We start from the raw sequence: 16,554 nt of genomic DNA on the forward strand, positions 1-16,554 counted from the left end.
TGTGAAACTTACATGCTGACATTTCTGTATAGTTTAGCCTGTACAAATAACCTAGCTATTAGGAATAAGCTAGCATTCCAAACCACAAGAAAGTTCCTGTTGAAGTTTACCAATTTAGTTGTTTTAGAAATTGTATAAGCTGATATTCTGTGTATTAAGCGTTCCTGTCCACAAGAAAAGTTCTAGCAGAGTATAGCATTTATGTTGCTGTGAAAGTTATACCAACTGATAACCTGCTTAGTTTTCCATCTTTATGTAAGCTTTTATAATAAGTACGAATTACTGGAAGGAGACTGTAGTGGGTTTATCCTTTTTATGTGCCTCACAAATAGGTGTTTTGGAGTCTATATGTTGCATACCTGTGTTTAAACTGTACTGCTTCTTACACTTCACTCAGCCACTTACTTGCACTCCTCCCCACCACTTCACCTCCCACTCCTGCAAAGACATTAACCAAGTAGCCATTATACATTTATTTCTCTCTGTCTCTCAGCTTGAATGCCTTGTGCTGAGACACAAGCTGCCCCCCCATCGGCAACCTAGCAAGATAAAAGAAATCCCAACTGAACTGAAAAGAATACCCAACCTGTAACCTTAACGTGGACTACCTAGACATGCTTCTTTTAGCCTCACAGTGTAGGTGATAACCTACAGTCTTAGTAATTTAACTATATAATAGTGAGTGCTTTTGGTAAACCTATTTGTAAGGGCCAGCACACCTGCAGACCTACCCCGAGGCCGTCCATCCCTTTCTTACATTTCTTTCTTACCTCCTAACTAGTTTAGTTAATTAGTGTAATTCCCTACATAGGCCACTGGAGGGCAACAGAACATAAGGCTGTATTTTTACTTCTAGCTGAACTCCACCAGCTCTGCTGAACAACCAATTCCAGCTATCCCATTTGAAACATTACTTCTAGGTATCCCCCCCAAACAGGAATTAAGAAAGTTTTAGTCATAAAAGCAGATAACCTAGACAGCTTAATCTATGTCATTTAATACTCCTGCTTCAGGGCTGTTTTAATAATACCTTCTCCCCTACACACCTAGACCAAAAGGACACCCTTTGCATGTATTAGGAAATGTAGTTACAGAAAATGCCATGTACCTACTCAAAGCCTTGTAGAACACAGTCTCACTGTATAACTGATTACCTCTCGGCTCTGCCCGCTGCATTCGCCCTGTGGGCTTACTCTGCTCCCCTACCCTACCCCCAATTCCCACCCACCCCCAGGGGCCCTAGACTTATATTTCCTTAACCACACCCTCTCTCCCATTCTTCCTATCCTATGCTTCAACCAATCTATGTAATTTAGCCACACCCCTCCTATTTAACTTTTTCCTTACCCACCTTATCCAATACCTCCTCTTATAGTACTTTACCTTATTTCATTTACCTTTACCAATTCATCCTCTCAAAGGACTCAACAAAACCTAACCATCTTTTTGTCTTATCCTAGCCCAGGCCATGCTGTAGTAGTAGTAGTATAGGTAATCCTAACAATATGTCTACAACAACAAAAACTATCCTAATCAAGTTAATACTCTCAGCTACTCTCATACCTGTCCTCACCTCTGCCTGTCTCCTCACCTCCTTTGAAATGTTGAATTATTACCACTTCAACTACTCTCCTAAACAAACAGCTGTTCAAAATTATACCCTTACCCATGTTCAAATAAATATTAAATCCACACCCTGCTAGCCAAGTACCATCTACTCACACATATCAAATTCAGTAACACCACAGTAAGGAAGCTGAACTAGCTAACCAGCTTCATTAATAACCCAGTTTCTGGCCTAAAAACGCCCACCTCAAAAGACTGTGACATCCACCCTAACCCAGGCCCAAGTACTGTCTCCACATTAACAAATCCTTGTACCACTCTCTCCACCCTAACAACACAGACCAGTCTCTCTAACTCCTTACTTATATGTTCTCTGAATATCTGCAGTATTAACAACAAAATTGCCCATCTCCATGCCCTCCTTGATATACATTCCTTTGATATATTCTGTCTCACAGAAACTTGGTTAAAACTTGGAACTAAGGACAACGAAATAATCCCCCCAGGTTACAACATATTGAGACTCAACCGCATAAAATGTAGGGGTGGGCGAGTAGCACTACTGTTTAAATCTGGGCTACAGATCTCCTCTATACCTTATAACCCACCTCAAGATAGTAAGGCCGAAGTCCTTATCTCCCAACTTCAATTCAACCCTAGCAAAGCCCTATACATCATCTGCATCTACTTACCTCCTGGTAATAATAGTACTACAGTAAAGGATATTCTAAGCTGGATATCCACTACTTACCCACAAGAAACAATTATACTAGGAGACTTCAATACTGACTGGAAATGTGTTAATACAGATAGTCCTTCTTCACATATTAATCTTCATGGCTTTAGTCAAACAATCACCACCACTACTAGACTTAACAAACCAAACAAAAAAGAGAGCATCTTAGACTGGATACTTATTAATAAACAACAAATTTACAAGGTAGGAACTCTACCAGATGACATAAGTGATCATACTCTAACTTACATTTATAAGACAAAAGAACGACATCCCTAACATCCCCATATATAGGACCTCACGAATCAACAAACACTTTAACCCTGTCTTACTCCAAAATGAACTTAATGCATGTAACTGGAGCCCACTAAAAACTCTCTCTCTTGATGAGGCTGTTAAATATTTCAACTCTAAATTCTTAACTATCCTCGGTAAGTATGCACCTAAACGGTCTATTAGAATGAAGTCCAAACCAGCCCTCTGGTTTTCAAAAGAAACTAGACAACAGATATTGCTTAGGAATAAATCTTGGGCTAAGTGGAGAGCATCCAGAATGATCTCTGAGCAACAAACCTTTAGACACTTGAGAAATATTACAAAAAAGCAATACTCACTGACAAAAAAACTACTGTTGTAAACTACAACAATCTCACCATAACAATCCATAAAAGTTCTGGTCAAGCTTAAATAGACTCCTACACCCAGGGCACTCTAGCATACCATCCCCTCTAGGGGCTGATAACAGTGCCTCCATTCAAACTGGCAGTGCATTCAATACCTTCTTCACAGACACCATAAAATCTCTAGCCTGTCTACTTTCCACGGACAACTCTAAATCTCCCTACCTCTTTACTTGATACTCTGCCAACATTCCAAATACAACCCATCTCTACCTCTCCCATCCAAAAACTTAAGCCGTGTACCCCCTCTGCTGACCAAGTACCATCTGAATACCTGCAAAAAGCAGCTGCCTATCCTGTGTCCATCCTTATAAACAGAACCATAAATGAAGGAATCATTCTTGATATCTGGAAAATCTCCCACATTATCCCTTTACATAAAGGTGGTAACTCCAACGATTATTCCAACTACAGGCCTATAGCTCTCTTATCACCCTTAGCAAAAGTTATGGAAAAATGCATTCACCATCAGCTAATAAACCACTTAACTCAACATAATATACTAGCTAACTGTCAGCATGTCTTTAGGCCATTTCATAGTACCACCACAGCTCTCCTGTCTTTCACCGACTCCATCAATAGAAACCGTAATAACAACATCCTCTCATCAGCACTCTTTATTGATCTGTCAAAAGCCTTTGAAATGGTAAACCACCCCCTGCTCATAAATTCTCATGAATCCCTTTCTCTAGATACCAAGGCAGTTCTCTGGTTCAAGTCCTACCTTACCAATAGGCAACAAGCAGTCCTCTGGGAGAATAAACTATCTTCCCACCTGCCAGTCTCCCTCGGAGTCCCACAGGGCTCCATTCTAGGTCCACTTCTTTTTTCTTTATTCATCATTGACCTGCATTTAGCAATCCCTCGAGCCACCTGCATGCAATATGCAGATGATTCCACGCTCATATGTTCTGCCAACTCCACATCCGAACTACAGTCTCTAACCCAGAAAGTATGTAACACAGTAGAGGCATGGTTCTTGAAACGTTGCCTCCTTTTGAACGCCAGAAAAACCAAGCTCTTACTCTTTGCACCTAACAATAAGTCCCCCCTATAAATTTCTCTATCAAATCGAATAACAGCACCCTTATAACCCCTGACTTTACTACCAAACTGTTAGGAATTATAATTGACAATAATGGTACCTTTGATAACCATATAAATAACACTATTAAAACTGTAGTAAATAGAAAATTGGGCTCCCTATATAGAATAAAACCCTTCTTAACACCAACAGCCAGAACTACAATTGCCCACTCCCATCTAATCTCAACTCTTCTTTATGCTTCCCCCATATATACTAACCTAAAAAAAATAACCTCGCTAAACTAGCCAACTCCTATAACAATATTGCCAGATTTGCCACTGGGAATCCATTTAGAACTCACCACTGTAAGAACCTACAGCAGCTAGACTGGCTTGAACTAAAAAACTTTTTAATACTTTCCCAACTTATCATTGTCCATAGGGTATTTTACCAACCTAACAACGCACCTATATGTTCTAACCTTATTACCCCCTATACAAACCTCAATTCCTTATGCTCTTCTAGTAAACTACTGGCTAGCATTAGCAAGTCTAATAACATGGCAGGTGACTCCTTGTTCTCTAATACCGCTGGAAAATATTGGAACCTGTTGCCATCAGATCTAACTTTACTTCCCTCCCTTCCGCTCTTTAAACAAAGGCTCAAGAAACATCTTAAAACACGCTGGTTATGCTCTTGCTGCTACTCTGGCTAATCGTCTGCTTTCTCTATTTCCTATCTCTATACTGCCTCCTTTCACCAATCAGTATTGCTTACCCCTCAAGAAGTAGCAACTGTCATAAATTATTGAAACAACTAGGATATGAATTAAACTTTGAATGTATTGTAAACTACCTCAGATATCTTACTGTAAGAGTGTCCTGTCCTATTGGGTATTGTGTTTCACAAATAGTATCTTTTTTTTTTTTTTACACTAATGCTTTCTGATTACTTTTAACATAATTTCTTTCTATATTTGTGCATGATAATTTTTTTTTGTATGTTACTGTGTGGAGCTTTTCTCCCTGGGCCTCTGCTGAAAATGGAAATATATCCAGTTGGACTAGCCCGGTAAACAAATGTAAAATAAATCCTTACTCTAGACTTTTCATTGTATATTAAATATTTCCCTCCAGTACAGCTCTTTTGACTGTGCACCTTTAACTCCCAGTGGGTGTGGCTTGAGCCTTTAAAAAAATGAAGCCATCACCTTACAGTTCTAACAAATACTCATTGACAGAGGTCACATTTCAATACAAGTGTGTTTGCCATCATGTATCCTTCAAGATAAAATATTCTGATACTTTCTATGTAGTATGGTTTTGGAATTAATACAAATATGAACAAGCAATATTTGACACCTAGAGGCGTTAGGAGGTAACTGCAGATGCACCTTTTGTCATCACTCAGTTATAATGAGTTAAGGAAAGTGGATATGTTTAATTTGCTTTTTTCTTTGACAGCCATTTTAAGCAATATAAATATTGCAGTAAGTAATGTACAACTGTATTTTGAACAATTTGCTGTGTTATTTAATGTGTACCTATCTCCTTTAATAGAATATAGTTAATTTCTAACAGTATCATCCTTTTGAAGTAGAATTTAAAAACATCTGCTCACCCCTCCTCAATTTAATCAGGATTGTCATGCTAAAGTTAACACCAGATGTGATAGTGTTCAATCTCGCCGTTTGTTCTTACACATGGGTTCGGAGCCGATCCTCGGCTCCGTGCCGGCCTCTTGCAAGCTCTGCATCGAGAAGAAGCTCGAGACAATCTAATACCCACAATCCCCCTCTGCCTTTACCTCAGATCTAGTTTGCCGCTGCTGCATTCGCATCGCTGGGAGCTAGCTCGAGCGTCTAAAGCTAAGATATAACTTGTTTGTTATATTTTATTAGATTTTCTATTTCTATTTGATGTTTCAGTATTATACTGTATGATTGTGTTGTGGTCTGGTTGATTTTTTGGTACCGTTAACTAGTTTTATCGGTTAGATAATTTTCGGGGCCTACATCCCTTCATAAATTTAATATTTGAGGAAAGAAAAGTTCTTTTATACCGATTTGACAATTTTTATCGGATTTGACAAACTTTAACGGATTTGACTGCATTACTGGACTTGTCTCTCTTTCTATAATGTCTGATAAGGTGAAGTCAGGTTTCAAGCGTTGTCAGTGTGGCCAGAAAATGTCAGTGACTGACAACCATAGTTCCTCGTCTACTGCCTTGGCCCTCTCCACTTGCAAGAGGACTGTTCCATCTGTCACTCTTTAGTGGGAGGGTCATGACAGATAGACGAGGAAACTAATGGACAGAGGTCTGTTGAAACCTTCTTTTCAGGAGGCTCTGGATGCTTCTGACCAGGCATCGAAGTCCTCTAAGGAATCGAAGACGTCGGAGCCCAAGTCATCGGCTCCGAGCTCTTCATCAAAGGTTAGATCACCGGTTCCACAGACTTCGGGGCCGAGTGTTCAACTGGTATCGGTTCCTGAGCCTCGAGTCTTGGAACCGGTGATGGAACTCCCTCCTTCGACCTTATTGAGGTCGGCTCCGTCTTCGGTTCCTTCGACCCGTTCTTCCTCCAAACTTTCGGATATCGATGTCGATCGCGTGGTGCAGAAGTTATTGGAGCATTCGGCCCTCTCCAAACTTATTTCGGTTTCCACCCAGTTGGTGTCGAAACTTGAAGGCCTCCCTGTATCTCCATCCATTCCTCCTCCGAGACCGATTCAGTCTTTGGAGCCGGAAGAGGCTGATCTACTGATTGTGGAGCCCTCGGGTCCAAAACCGTCCTTTTCTCGGTCTGTTCCTCTCACCTCGACCCCGTCGGACCCGATACCGGAGTCTCGGAGCCGACGGTCTGTCCTGGTTCCGGGGCCGAGAGTCGAACCGACGTTTCGGTTCCGACTCTCCCCTCGGGGCCTCGGCGCGGATCGACTCGGCTCCGCCCTCGGGTCGATGCCTTCGGTGCCCGTGTCGGGGATTCTTCCCATTTCCTCGGAACCGGGGGACTCTTCGATGCGGGACCCGGGAGCGTTCGACCTGATGAGGAAGGTGTTGTCTACCTAGACAACCACATCAGTGGAAGCAACCTCTCCTCCCCATAAAGGGCCGGTATCTTCATCTGCACCCACGGCCACATCCAAGCGTCGGGCACCAGTGTCTCAGCCACCCCTGGAGGGTGCCCCCTCTTCCTCCGAGGCTTCTTCGGATGCTCCCCACGAAGAAGTCCCTAGGAAAAGATTGTGTAAGAGGAGACACTTGGATTCTCCACAGGAATCCTTGACATCTGATACTGACTTAGATGAGTCAGAGGGGTCCCCTAAGTCACCTTCGGAAGATGTCTCTTTTTCAGACATATTGGAGATCCTGAAACAGAGAGGTGACTGGCAGTCCCTTCCCCCTTCTGAGGATGAGTCAGTTCTGCTGAAGGCATTTGGTGCTCGCCCTTCTTCCTCCTGGGTCACTCCGCCCTTCAACGAGCGAATGGAACTAATTGCTCGAAGGGCGTGGGAGGCTCCTGACACAGTGGAACCAGTTCCAAGGAAACCTAATAAATACATCACGGCACCTCAGGACAAGTCCTACCTAACAAAAGGAGTTCCAGTTGACGCTATGGTGGTGGCAGCAGCCACGAAAAAGGAGATGTCGGAGTCTTCTTCGTCTGTCCATCCTCCTAATAAAGATTCTAGGACGATGGATAGATACGGGAAGCGCATTTTTAGTTCAGCGGCCTTTTCCATGCGATCCCTGAACTATTTGACCCATTTTACACTGTTACAGAGGGATCTAGTCAAAGAGTTGGGAGATACCCTCCAGGGTACTACAGATGCAGCTGTCTCAGAGAAAGTGACAGCAACTTAATACCCTTACATCGATTGTTAACTCGTCCATGAGGCTGATTTCACGCAGCGAAGGTTCGAGTAGGGCAGCAGCTTCAGCGATTGCTCGCAGACAACCCTGGATGCGCTTATGCTCCTTTGCGGAAGCCTTCAAGTCTTCCTTTACTAACGCCCCATTTGACGGTGCCACTCTCTTTGGCCCCAAAGTAAAGGAGACCCTTACCGGTGTGAACAGGAGGGAAAGACTCTGTCTGCTGTCGGAGTCCGTTTTCCACCCCAACCAGACCGCACTCCCAAAGGGCAACATGGTGGAAAAATGTGGTTTGAAAACCCCAAGGATCTTTCCCAGGTACACAGGGAGACGCCTCTAGAGGCAGAGGAGGGGTAGAGGTGGAAGACGCCGCCTGGCGGCAGAGGGGTCCGCAACATCAAGGTGACAGGGAGACACTCCTGGTAAACCTTTCCAGCACTCCTGAGAGGAGGCCCGACTGTCCTGCTCTGGAGGCAGTCGGGTCGCTTAGCTTTATACCCTCAGGCCTGGCAAAATTTAACTACAGACAAGTGGGTAAAAGCGTGGTTACCAGAGGTTACAACATCCCCTTTCTATCTCATCCCATTCCAAAGAAAAGACTCCCAGATGTACCCCATCCGAAGTAGAGCCAGCACCATAGAAATTTAGAAATTTCAAAGCTGCTAAGAAAAGATCCAGTCCCAGCGGACACCAGCAAGGCAAGGATTCGGGACTTACTTTCTTTTCTTTTCAAAGAAAAAAAACAGGGACTGAGGCCTTCTGGACCTGAGCTACCTCAATACCTTCCGTCAGGAAGGAAAAGTTCGAATGGTCACGCTTCAATCGATCCTTCCATTCTTACAGAAGGACGACTGGATGTGCTCAATAGATCTAGAAGATGCATACTACCACATCAAAATGGCCAGGGCATCCAGAGATCATCTGCTCCGGCTGGGGCCAGTCACTTTCAATTCGAGCCCTGCCCTTTGGTCTGACATCAGCCCCCAGGGTCTTCACCAAATGCATGGTAGTGGTAGCGCCTCACTTGGAGACGCAAAGGATTCAAGGATTCAGGTGTTTCCATTATCTGGACGACTGGCTCTTTTCTGCCACCACCCAGCGTCAACTATTACAGGCCAGAGACTTTGCTCTTCAACTGTGTGTTCACCTAGGGATTTCCGTAAACTGGGAAAATCCTTACTTCAGCCATCACAAAATATCTTGTTCATAGGAGCAGAATTAAACACCGTCAGTTGATTCTGAGGCTTCCCTCAGAAAGGATATTATCACTTCAAACTCATATATCGCCTTCTACTCTTGTCAAGGAAATCTCCTGCGAAACTAGTACTGAAGGTGTTGGGCCTCATGTCAGCCTCCCTTATTGCAGTTCCCTTGGGAAGGCTGCACATGAGAGTCCTACAATGGCTACTGTTTGCACAATGGTCGTTTCAACAACTACCTCTAACACACGAGATTCTTATAACAAAGACATGCAAAACAGATCTAAACTGGTGGCTTCAAACGTGCAACCTTTCCAAGGGGAGACCGTTTGTGCTACCCACGCCAACAGTTACGGTGACCACGGATGCTTCCCTGATAGGGTGGGGGGGCATCTTTCAGGGACAGACAGTCCAAGGCGAATGGACCAATTTGGAGTACAATCTGCACATCAATGTTCTAGAGTTGAGGGCAGTGTTTCTAGCGTTGCAACACTTTGCTCCCCTTCTTCCTCTGGGAACTATTGCAGTTCAGACGGACAACATGTCTGTAGTCTGGTACATAAACAAGCAAGGGGGAACCAAATCCTATCAGCTATGCAGAGAGGCCATGAGAATCTGGCAGTGGGCGGAGTGTCGCTTTCTAATAGCAACGCACATCCCGGGTCATCCAACGTCATAGCCGACAGGCTCAGCAGAGCAATTCTGTTACCGCACGAGTGGTCCCTAAAACAATCAGTAGCGAAAAGGATTTTTCGCAAGTGGGGCCAGCCTTCCTGCGATCTGTTTGCGTCTCCAATGAACGCCAAATGCAGGAGCTACTTTGCCCTGTTACCCTCCGGGAAGTCCCCAGGACGCACTGGTTCACGATTGGCCCCCGGGACTCCTGTACGCATTTCCTCCATTTCCTCTGATATCAAAGTTTCTCCAGAAAGCCAGGAACCTACACAGGACAATAATCCTCATTGCCCCATTCTGGCCTCGTCAAATTTGGTTTCCCTTCCTGAAGATACACTGCATTCGGGGACCCTGGATTCTGGACCCAGAGCCAGACCTATTGACTCACTCGTCAGGGGTTCCCCATCCCGCTCCTGTCCCTCCATCTAGCAGCTTGGCTGCTCCAATTCCCAACTTAGCCAGGTCTGATCTTTTGTCACCAGCAGTCCAGAATATATTGGTGGCTTCCCATAAAGCTTCCACTACCAAAACATATGCTAGCAAATGGAAGCGATTTGTATTCTGGGCGAATACACACCATGTGGATCCTTTTATAGCTCCTTTGAATAAGATATTAGAGTTTTTAACGGACTTATTCCATCAGGGTGCTTCTCCTGCTACACTGAGAGTTCAATTGGCTGCCATTTCAAATTTCCATGTGGAAGAATGTGGAGCTCCTGTTATGGCTCACAGACTTTGTAAAGCCTTTTTAAAAGGGGTTTTTCATATTAGACCACCGGTCAGATCTCCTACGTCACCTTGGAGTTAAACTTGTTGTTATCTAAATTAATGTTGCCCCCCTTTGAACCTGCCTCTTCTTGCCCATTAAAATTTTTGTCCTGGAAGACTCTCTTTTGGTAGCCATTACTTCTGCTAGGCGAGTATCTGAACTTGAGGCGCGCTCGATTAAGCAGGCTTATTTGATTTTTCACTCGGACAGAGTTTCTCTGAACCAATTCATCCTTCCTCCCTAAAGTGTGTTCTATTAACAATATTAATCAGTCCATTGAATTACCCACTTTCTTCAAAAACCACTCCAACAAAATGGAGTATATGTTACACAAATTAGATGTTCACAGACAGCTAAGATTTTACTTGGATAGAACAAAAGATCACAGAAAAACTGATCAACTCTTTGTGGCCTTTGCTGATAGCAGGAAAGGACTTGCAGTTACCAAAAGAACTCTTTCTAAATGGTTAACGGATTGTATAATCTATGTCCACGATTCTTCAAATCAAACCCTTTTGCACAAACCCAAAGGACATTCCACAAGGTCAGTGTCTACATCTTTGGCTCATGCAGCCCGCCTACCACTGGACGCTATTTGTGCGGCTGCTACTTGGTCTAAGCCACATACATTCATTTCTCATTATAAGGTAGACAAGGTTTCTAGGGACAGGGCAACCTTTGGTTCCACTGTGCTCAAGAACGTCCTCCCGTGAGTTCCTCAGGAACAAGGAGCTAGGGACGCTACCCATGTGTAAGAACAAACGGCGAGATTGAACACTATCACATATAGAAGTTATGTCCTTACCATAACGTTCCATGTGGAGTGTTCATCTCGCCTTTGTTCTTACAGTCCCACCCTCCCACCCTTAGGAAGAACGTTCTTTGATGCCTGGCCAGGAGCATTCTGCTGCTGTTACAATGTTGTGTACATAGTTGGCATATATATTTTATATATGTCTATTTGGCTTATATATATATATATATATAGTTATGTATAGATTGTTTCTGTGCATATGTGATGTAAGCATGAATGTGCTCTCTCTGTAGATTGGTTTGCTTGCAAACTAGATCTGAGGTAAAGGCAGAGGGGGATTGTGGGTATTAGATTGTCTCGAGCTTCTTCTCGATGCAGAGCTTGCAAGAGGCCGGCACGGAGCCGAGGATCGGCTCCGAACCCATGTGTAAGAACAAAGGCGAGATGAACACTCCACATGGAACGTTATGGTAAGGACATAACTTCTATTTCTCAAATATGGTAAAGAAAAATCTGAATTGATTTCATCTTGGATGAACTTTTCAAAGACAAAATGTTTCCTTTCATATCTTAATAATTATGTAATAAATATTTAACAACCCATGATTGAGTGTGAATAAATCATGTGATACCCACATCCAGGAGTGGGTTATTACTATTATACAATGACAATATTTAAGAAAAAAATTGCTTACCTTTCCTTAACTTTGTATAAAGGCAGTACCTGGGAAAGTGTACTTGCTTGAGCATTCCTAATCCCTGCAATTTTAATCCAGCTGTAACAGAGAATGTACAGCTGTTCCAAATGTAGAATTATGGTTAAGTACAATATTTTCATTTAAAGATAAAGATGAGTGTTTCAGAAATAAAAGCAGGGTTTCTTTAATAATGTGATATGCACTTATTCTTGGTTTGACTTGAAGAAGGAAGATTGGCAAGAGGATTGTAGAGAGTTGACAGGGATTGTGTTAAAGTGGAATCCAGGGCTGAAGCAGCAATGATCCGAGGGTGTAGATGACATAGAGGTGGCAGGTACTGAAATAGAAGAGCTTCTGCTATAGAATATTCAGAGGGGATGAATAGAATAGGCAAGGAAGCTGTGAAGTACTCTTTCAAAAATATTAGTTGAGGAAGGGCCGACACCGAAGGAGAAGCAGGGATTTTTAAGTGAACAAGTAATATTTTAAGTTCAAACAAGTATAGCTTTGGTTTCTGAAAACACTGATTCTGTCTAGTTTTATAGTAAGAGCCTTTTGCTAACTTAACATCTTTTTTGATGATATGTTTGAATGATTAGTAAAATAATAAGGCATACCAATAATTGTTTGTGGCCTTCCATAAGTGCCAGTATTTATCTCTGATTCACATTAAGTGTTTGAGATGAGTTGAAAGATTCCCATGATAATTAATATTTTTGACAGGGTAGATGTGCCTATCTGTATAGAAAGGAGTGCATTACTGAAAAAAATGAAGTGCATTGATTAGACTAGAATACAAGCATGAACGAGTCCAGTTCATGCCAACAACTTTGTTTATCAGTTGCATTTCTTTGTAAAGGCACAGTAATGATTATTGTAATTACTGTAAGTTATAATTTGAGGTACTTTATCCATTTGGATCATAGGGAGATAATAGGTTAGTGATTAGTGATGCACTTGGGAAGTATTTTGAGAGAGGTACATAGTTTGCAAATCTTGGTTAAGAAAGACATGCTTTTTGTGCAAGGGACTGTTATGTTGGATGCATTGAAAGAAAATAAAAAGATAGTTAGGTACAATAAGCATGCATGAGTTTGAGTTTATAAAGACTCTCATTTTGTAGACCTTGATCCTCTTATGTGATATGACATAGCATTGCATGAGCTTACTTTAAACAAATAATTTCTATTGACTTCAACTTACAGGTAGTTTCAGAGGCACTTTTTTCTCCTGCTGCATCTCCAGGATTGCCGTATAGAAGACCAAAGAGATCTGCTATAACTGATGAAGCTATACCTATTCCTGACCCAGCATCCCCTACATCCTCAAACATTCCACAGTCTTTGGAGGCCATAGCACAACTGCTTGAGCAAGCTGAAGGTAAAAAAAGGAGTAGCAATTTGCAGTGGACAAACAAATTGTAGAATGACACATTAGTTTTCTGACAGATTTAGAGGGACAGTGAATATTGTGTGAATGCTGAGAGTTGAATTTGAAAGACTTTTCAAAAGTGGCATTTAGAGGACACAGAAGTAAATGATGTTTATTGTAACCTTTTTGGTACATTTGTCAAACACAAAAAATATATGAAATATATTGTTTTTCCCAGGAAGTTGTATGAAAGAGGCAGATAAGATAAAAAGGCATATGAATTTTTTTTTATTATGTTATAAATCATTGATAAAATAGGTAATGAAGAATAAGTACAGTAGACCGCTGCAGTCTGGTCATACTACTCGGGCTAATTTTTTGTCTGTGTTTCCAATTGCAAATTAATAAAAAATAGCCAGCAACAAGTTTGCTGTGAGTGATAATATTATTTTTTATTAATAATAATAAGACTGCATCAAACAGACCGGTTTCGGCCTGGAATTAACCTGGCCTTCTTCAGTGTTGTAAAAAGCAAATAGAGACACAAGAAGTCTTAAATAATGAAAAGTGAATAAAAAAGTGAACATGATTGGCTGACATTAATACATCATAAATATTCATCATAAATATTCATCAAGCCCTGGATACACATAGTAAGAATATTTCAAATTCTAAACGCAAATGTCCACATTCCATCCTCAAAGGACGTGGTAATCAGACTGACACTACTGATTATGACATATCATCTGGCACTGACACTGAAACACAGCGCACCATGGAGTCTCCGACTCCAAAACGTAAAAATTATATATCCCCTTTAGATCACACCGGGGGAGGGGGTAGAAAACACAAAAAGAGTTACAAGTCTACAGAATCTTATGGAAGTACTAACGAACAAGTAAATTCTGTTGTCAATAATAATGTATGTAACATTTCTAATACTGTTTTAACCGCAGAACAAATCTCTCTGCTTAATAAAGGTCTTTTATACCTGGCTTTTTTGTACCTGAAGATACCTTTGCCCAAGATTCATTTACATTTTGCAGATTGATTAACCTCAAACTATTTTTTCAAAACAAAGGGGAGGAATAACAGATCATGGATGGTTTTAAATATCATGCCTCCTCTTTTACACCACCGATGCATCCGTCTGTAAATCTGTTCTTACGTAGTGTACTTAGGGATCTACATTTTGTTTCCAATACATGTCCACCTATGCCTAACAATATGTCTGAGTTTGACTTATCTTGCTTAAATGAACTTGTGCAGAATAAGGAACTGGTGATTGTTAATGCCGATAAAGGTGGGGCAGTGGTTGTGATGAATTGGACTGATTATGACATCGAGGCACATAAACAGTCAGATGATGCCAGGTATTACACCAAAGTGCCACTTGACCCCACTTTTATGTTTAAACAAATTGATGATTCTTTACATTCTGCAATGGACAATGGTATTATAACATCTAAAACTCTTAAACATTTAACCATGGTTGATCCTGTTTTATGCAGTATATTTATTTCCTGCCCAAGATACATAAAGATTTTTTTACATCCACCGGGTAGACCCATTGTGGCAGGTATCGGATCGTTAACTGAGCCCCTATCTGAATTCTTGACCAGACATCTTAAACCTTTGCTTTCTTGGGTCAGATCTAGGATCCAGGACACTACCCAATTCTTAAGCATTATTAACGATATGCAGATTGAGGAGAACTGGTGGCTATGTACATTAGATGTTAGTTCATTATACACCAATATCCCTCATTGGGAGGTTTGGATGCGGTCGAATATTGGTTGTATAAATTGAATATATACCAACCTGGCTTTAATACCTTTTTGATCAATCTTACCAAACATGTGCTTACTAAAAATGTGTTTTTTTATGATAAGGAATGTTACTTTCAAATCAAAGGCACTGCTATGGGGGCATCCTTTTCCCCCATCTATGCTGATTTATTCATGGCATATATTGAAGAGATCATGATTTATGATGATACCCATAATCTGTATCTGCCAGAAATTGATATCTGGCAGAGGTATTTGGATGATTGCTGGATGGTGTGGAGATCTGATATTGAATATCTCAAAGAATTTATGGAATATCTTAATCATAACAAATGGGGAATTCATTTTACAATTACTTATGATCGAGATCGTATCACTTTTCTGGATGTTTTGATATCCAGAAAGGATGATAATACCTTGAATACTGAGGTATATAGGAAATTCCCACAATATAACACCTTACTCCACGCCTCCAGCTATCATCCAAAACACATTGCCAGAATCATTCCCAAATCACAATTTATTAGAATTAGACGCAATTGTTCGGATGATCATAGTTTCAAATATCATTGCCAGGACCTATATGATAGATTCATCAATAGGGGCTACAGTTCGGGTTATGTTACCATGGCTAAGAACTATGCATCGGGTCTTACTAGACAGGATTTGTTGACATATAAAAATAAACCACTGTCTTCGAGCACATTACGTTTCACTACCACTTTTGGTAGGAACACTAATAGGTTCATAGGTATTGTTAGGGACAATTGGAATATATTAAAGGCTGGTGCTGCACTAAACACTTTTATCCCCACTGTTTGTTCATTTTCTTTTAGAAAAGGTAAAAACTTAGGGGTCACTTTAATCATTATAAGCATCATTCTGATTCCATATTACTCCAGTTATATCAAACTACTATACTGGGTGACAAACTCACTGGCTGTATCCCTTGCGGCCATTGTAACAATTGCAAATATATTTTGAAAACAAAAGAATTCACCAGCAAAAATAGTAGTATTGTTTATGACATCAAGTTTTTTGCCAACTGTAATACGGACTGGGTCATTTATATGGCATGTTGCAGCTGTCAGTCTTTTTATATTGGCCAGACATCCCGACCATTCAAGCTACGTATTTCAGAGCATTTGAGTGACATTAGATGTAAAAGAATAACTAATGCATTATACAAACACACACTCAACCATCAGACAGCCAAATTTCACTTTATTATTATTGATAAACTTATTGGTGATCACACTCACAAATCTGGATGGCATAATAGACTTAATACCAAAGAAAAGAAATGGATAACCAAACTTGGTGCTCTTTTCAGTCCAGGGCTTAATGAATATTTATGATGTATTAATGTCAGCCAATTATGTTCACTTTTTTATTCACTTTTCATTATTTAAGACTT

At 41.2% G+C, this 16,554-nt stretch overlaps 1 protein-coding gene across 1 annotated transcript in view; it reads left to right on the top strand.

The window, feature by feature from the left end:
• The window catches only part of PROSER3 (proline and serine rich 3), a 1,217,796-nt gene that overhangs the window by 896,799 nt on the left and 304,443 nt on the right, over positions 1 to 16,554 (top strand). The window contains exon 10 of the mRNA XM_044080441.1: positions 13,185 to 13,359. Coding sequence (XP_043936376.1) covers positions 13,185 to 13,359 — 175 coding nt within the window. The remainder of the gene's footprint in view (positions 1 to 13,184; positions 13,360 to 16,554) is intronic.

Source organism: Protopterus annectens, chromosome 8.part0 (genome assembly GCF_019279795.1).
Source record: "Protopterus annectens isolate FY-2018-M chromosome 8.part0, PAN1.0, whole genome shotgun sequence".
NCBI lineage: Eukaryota > Metazoa > Chordata > Ceratodontiformes > Protopteridae > Protopterus > Protopterus annectens.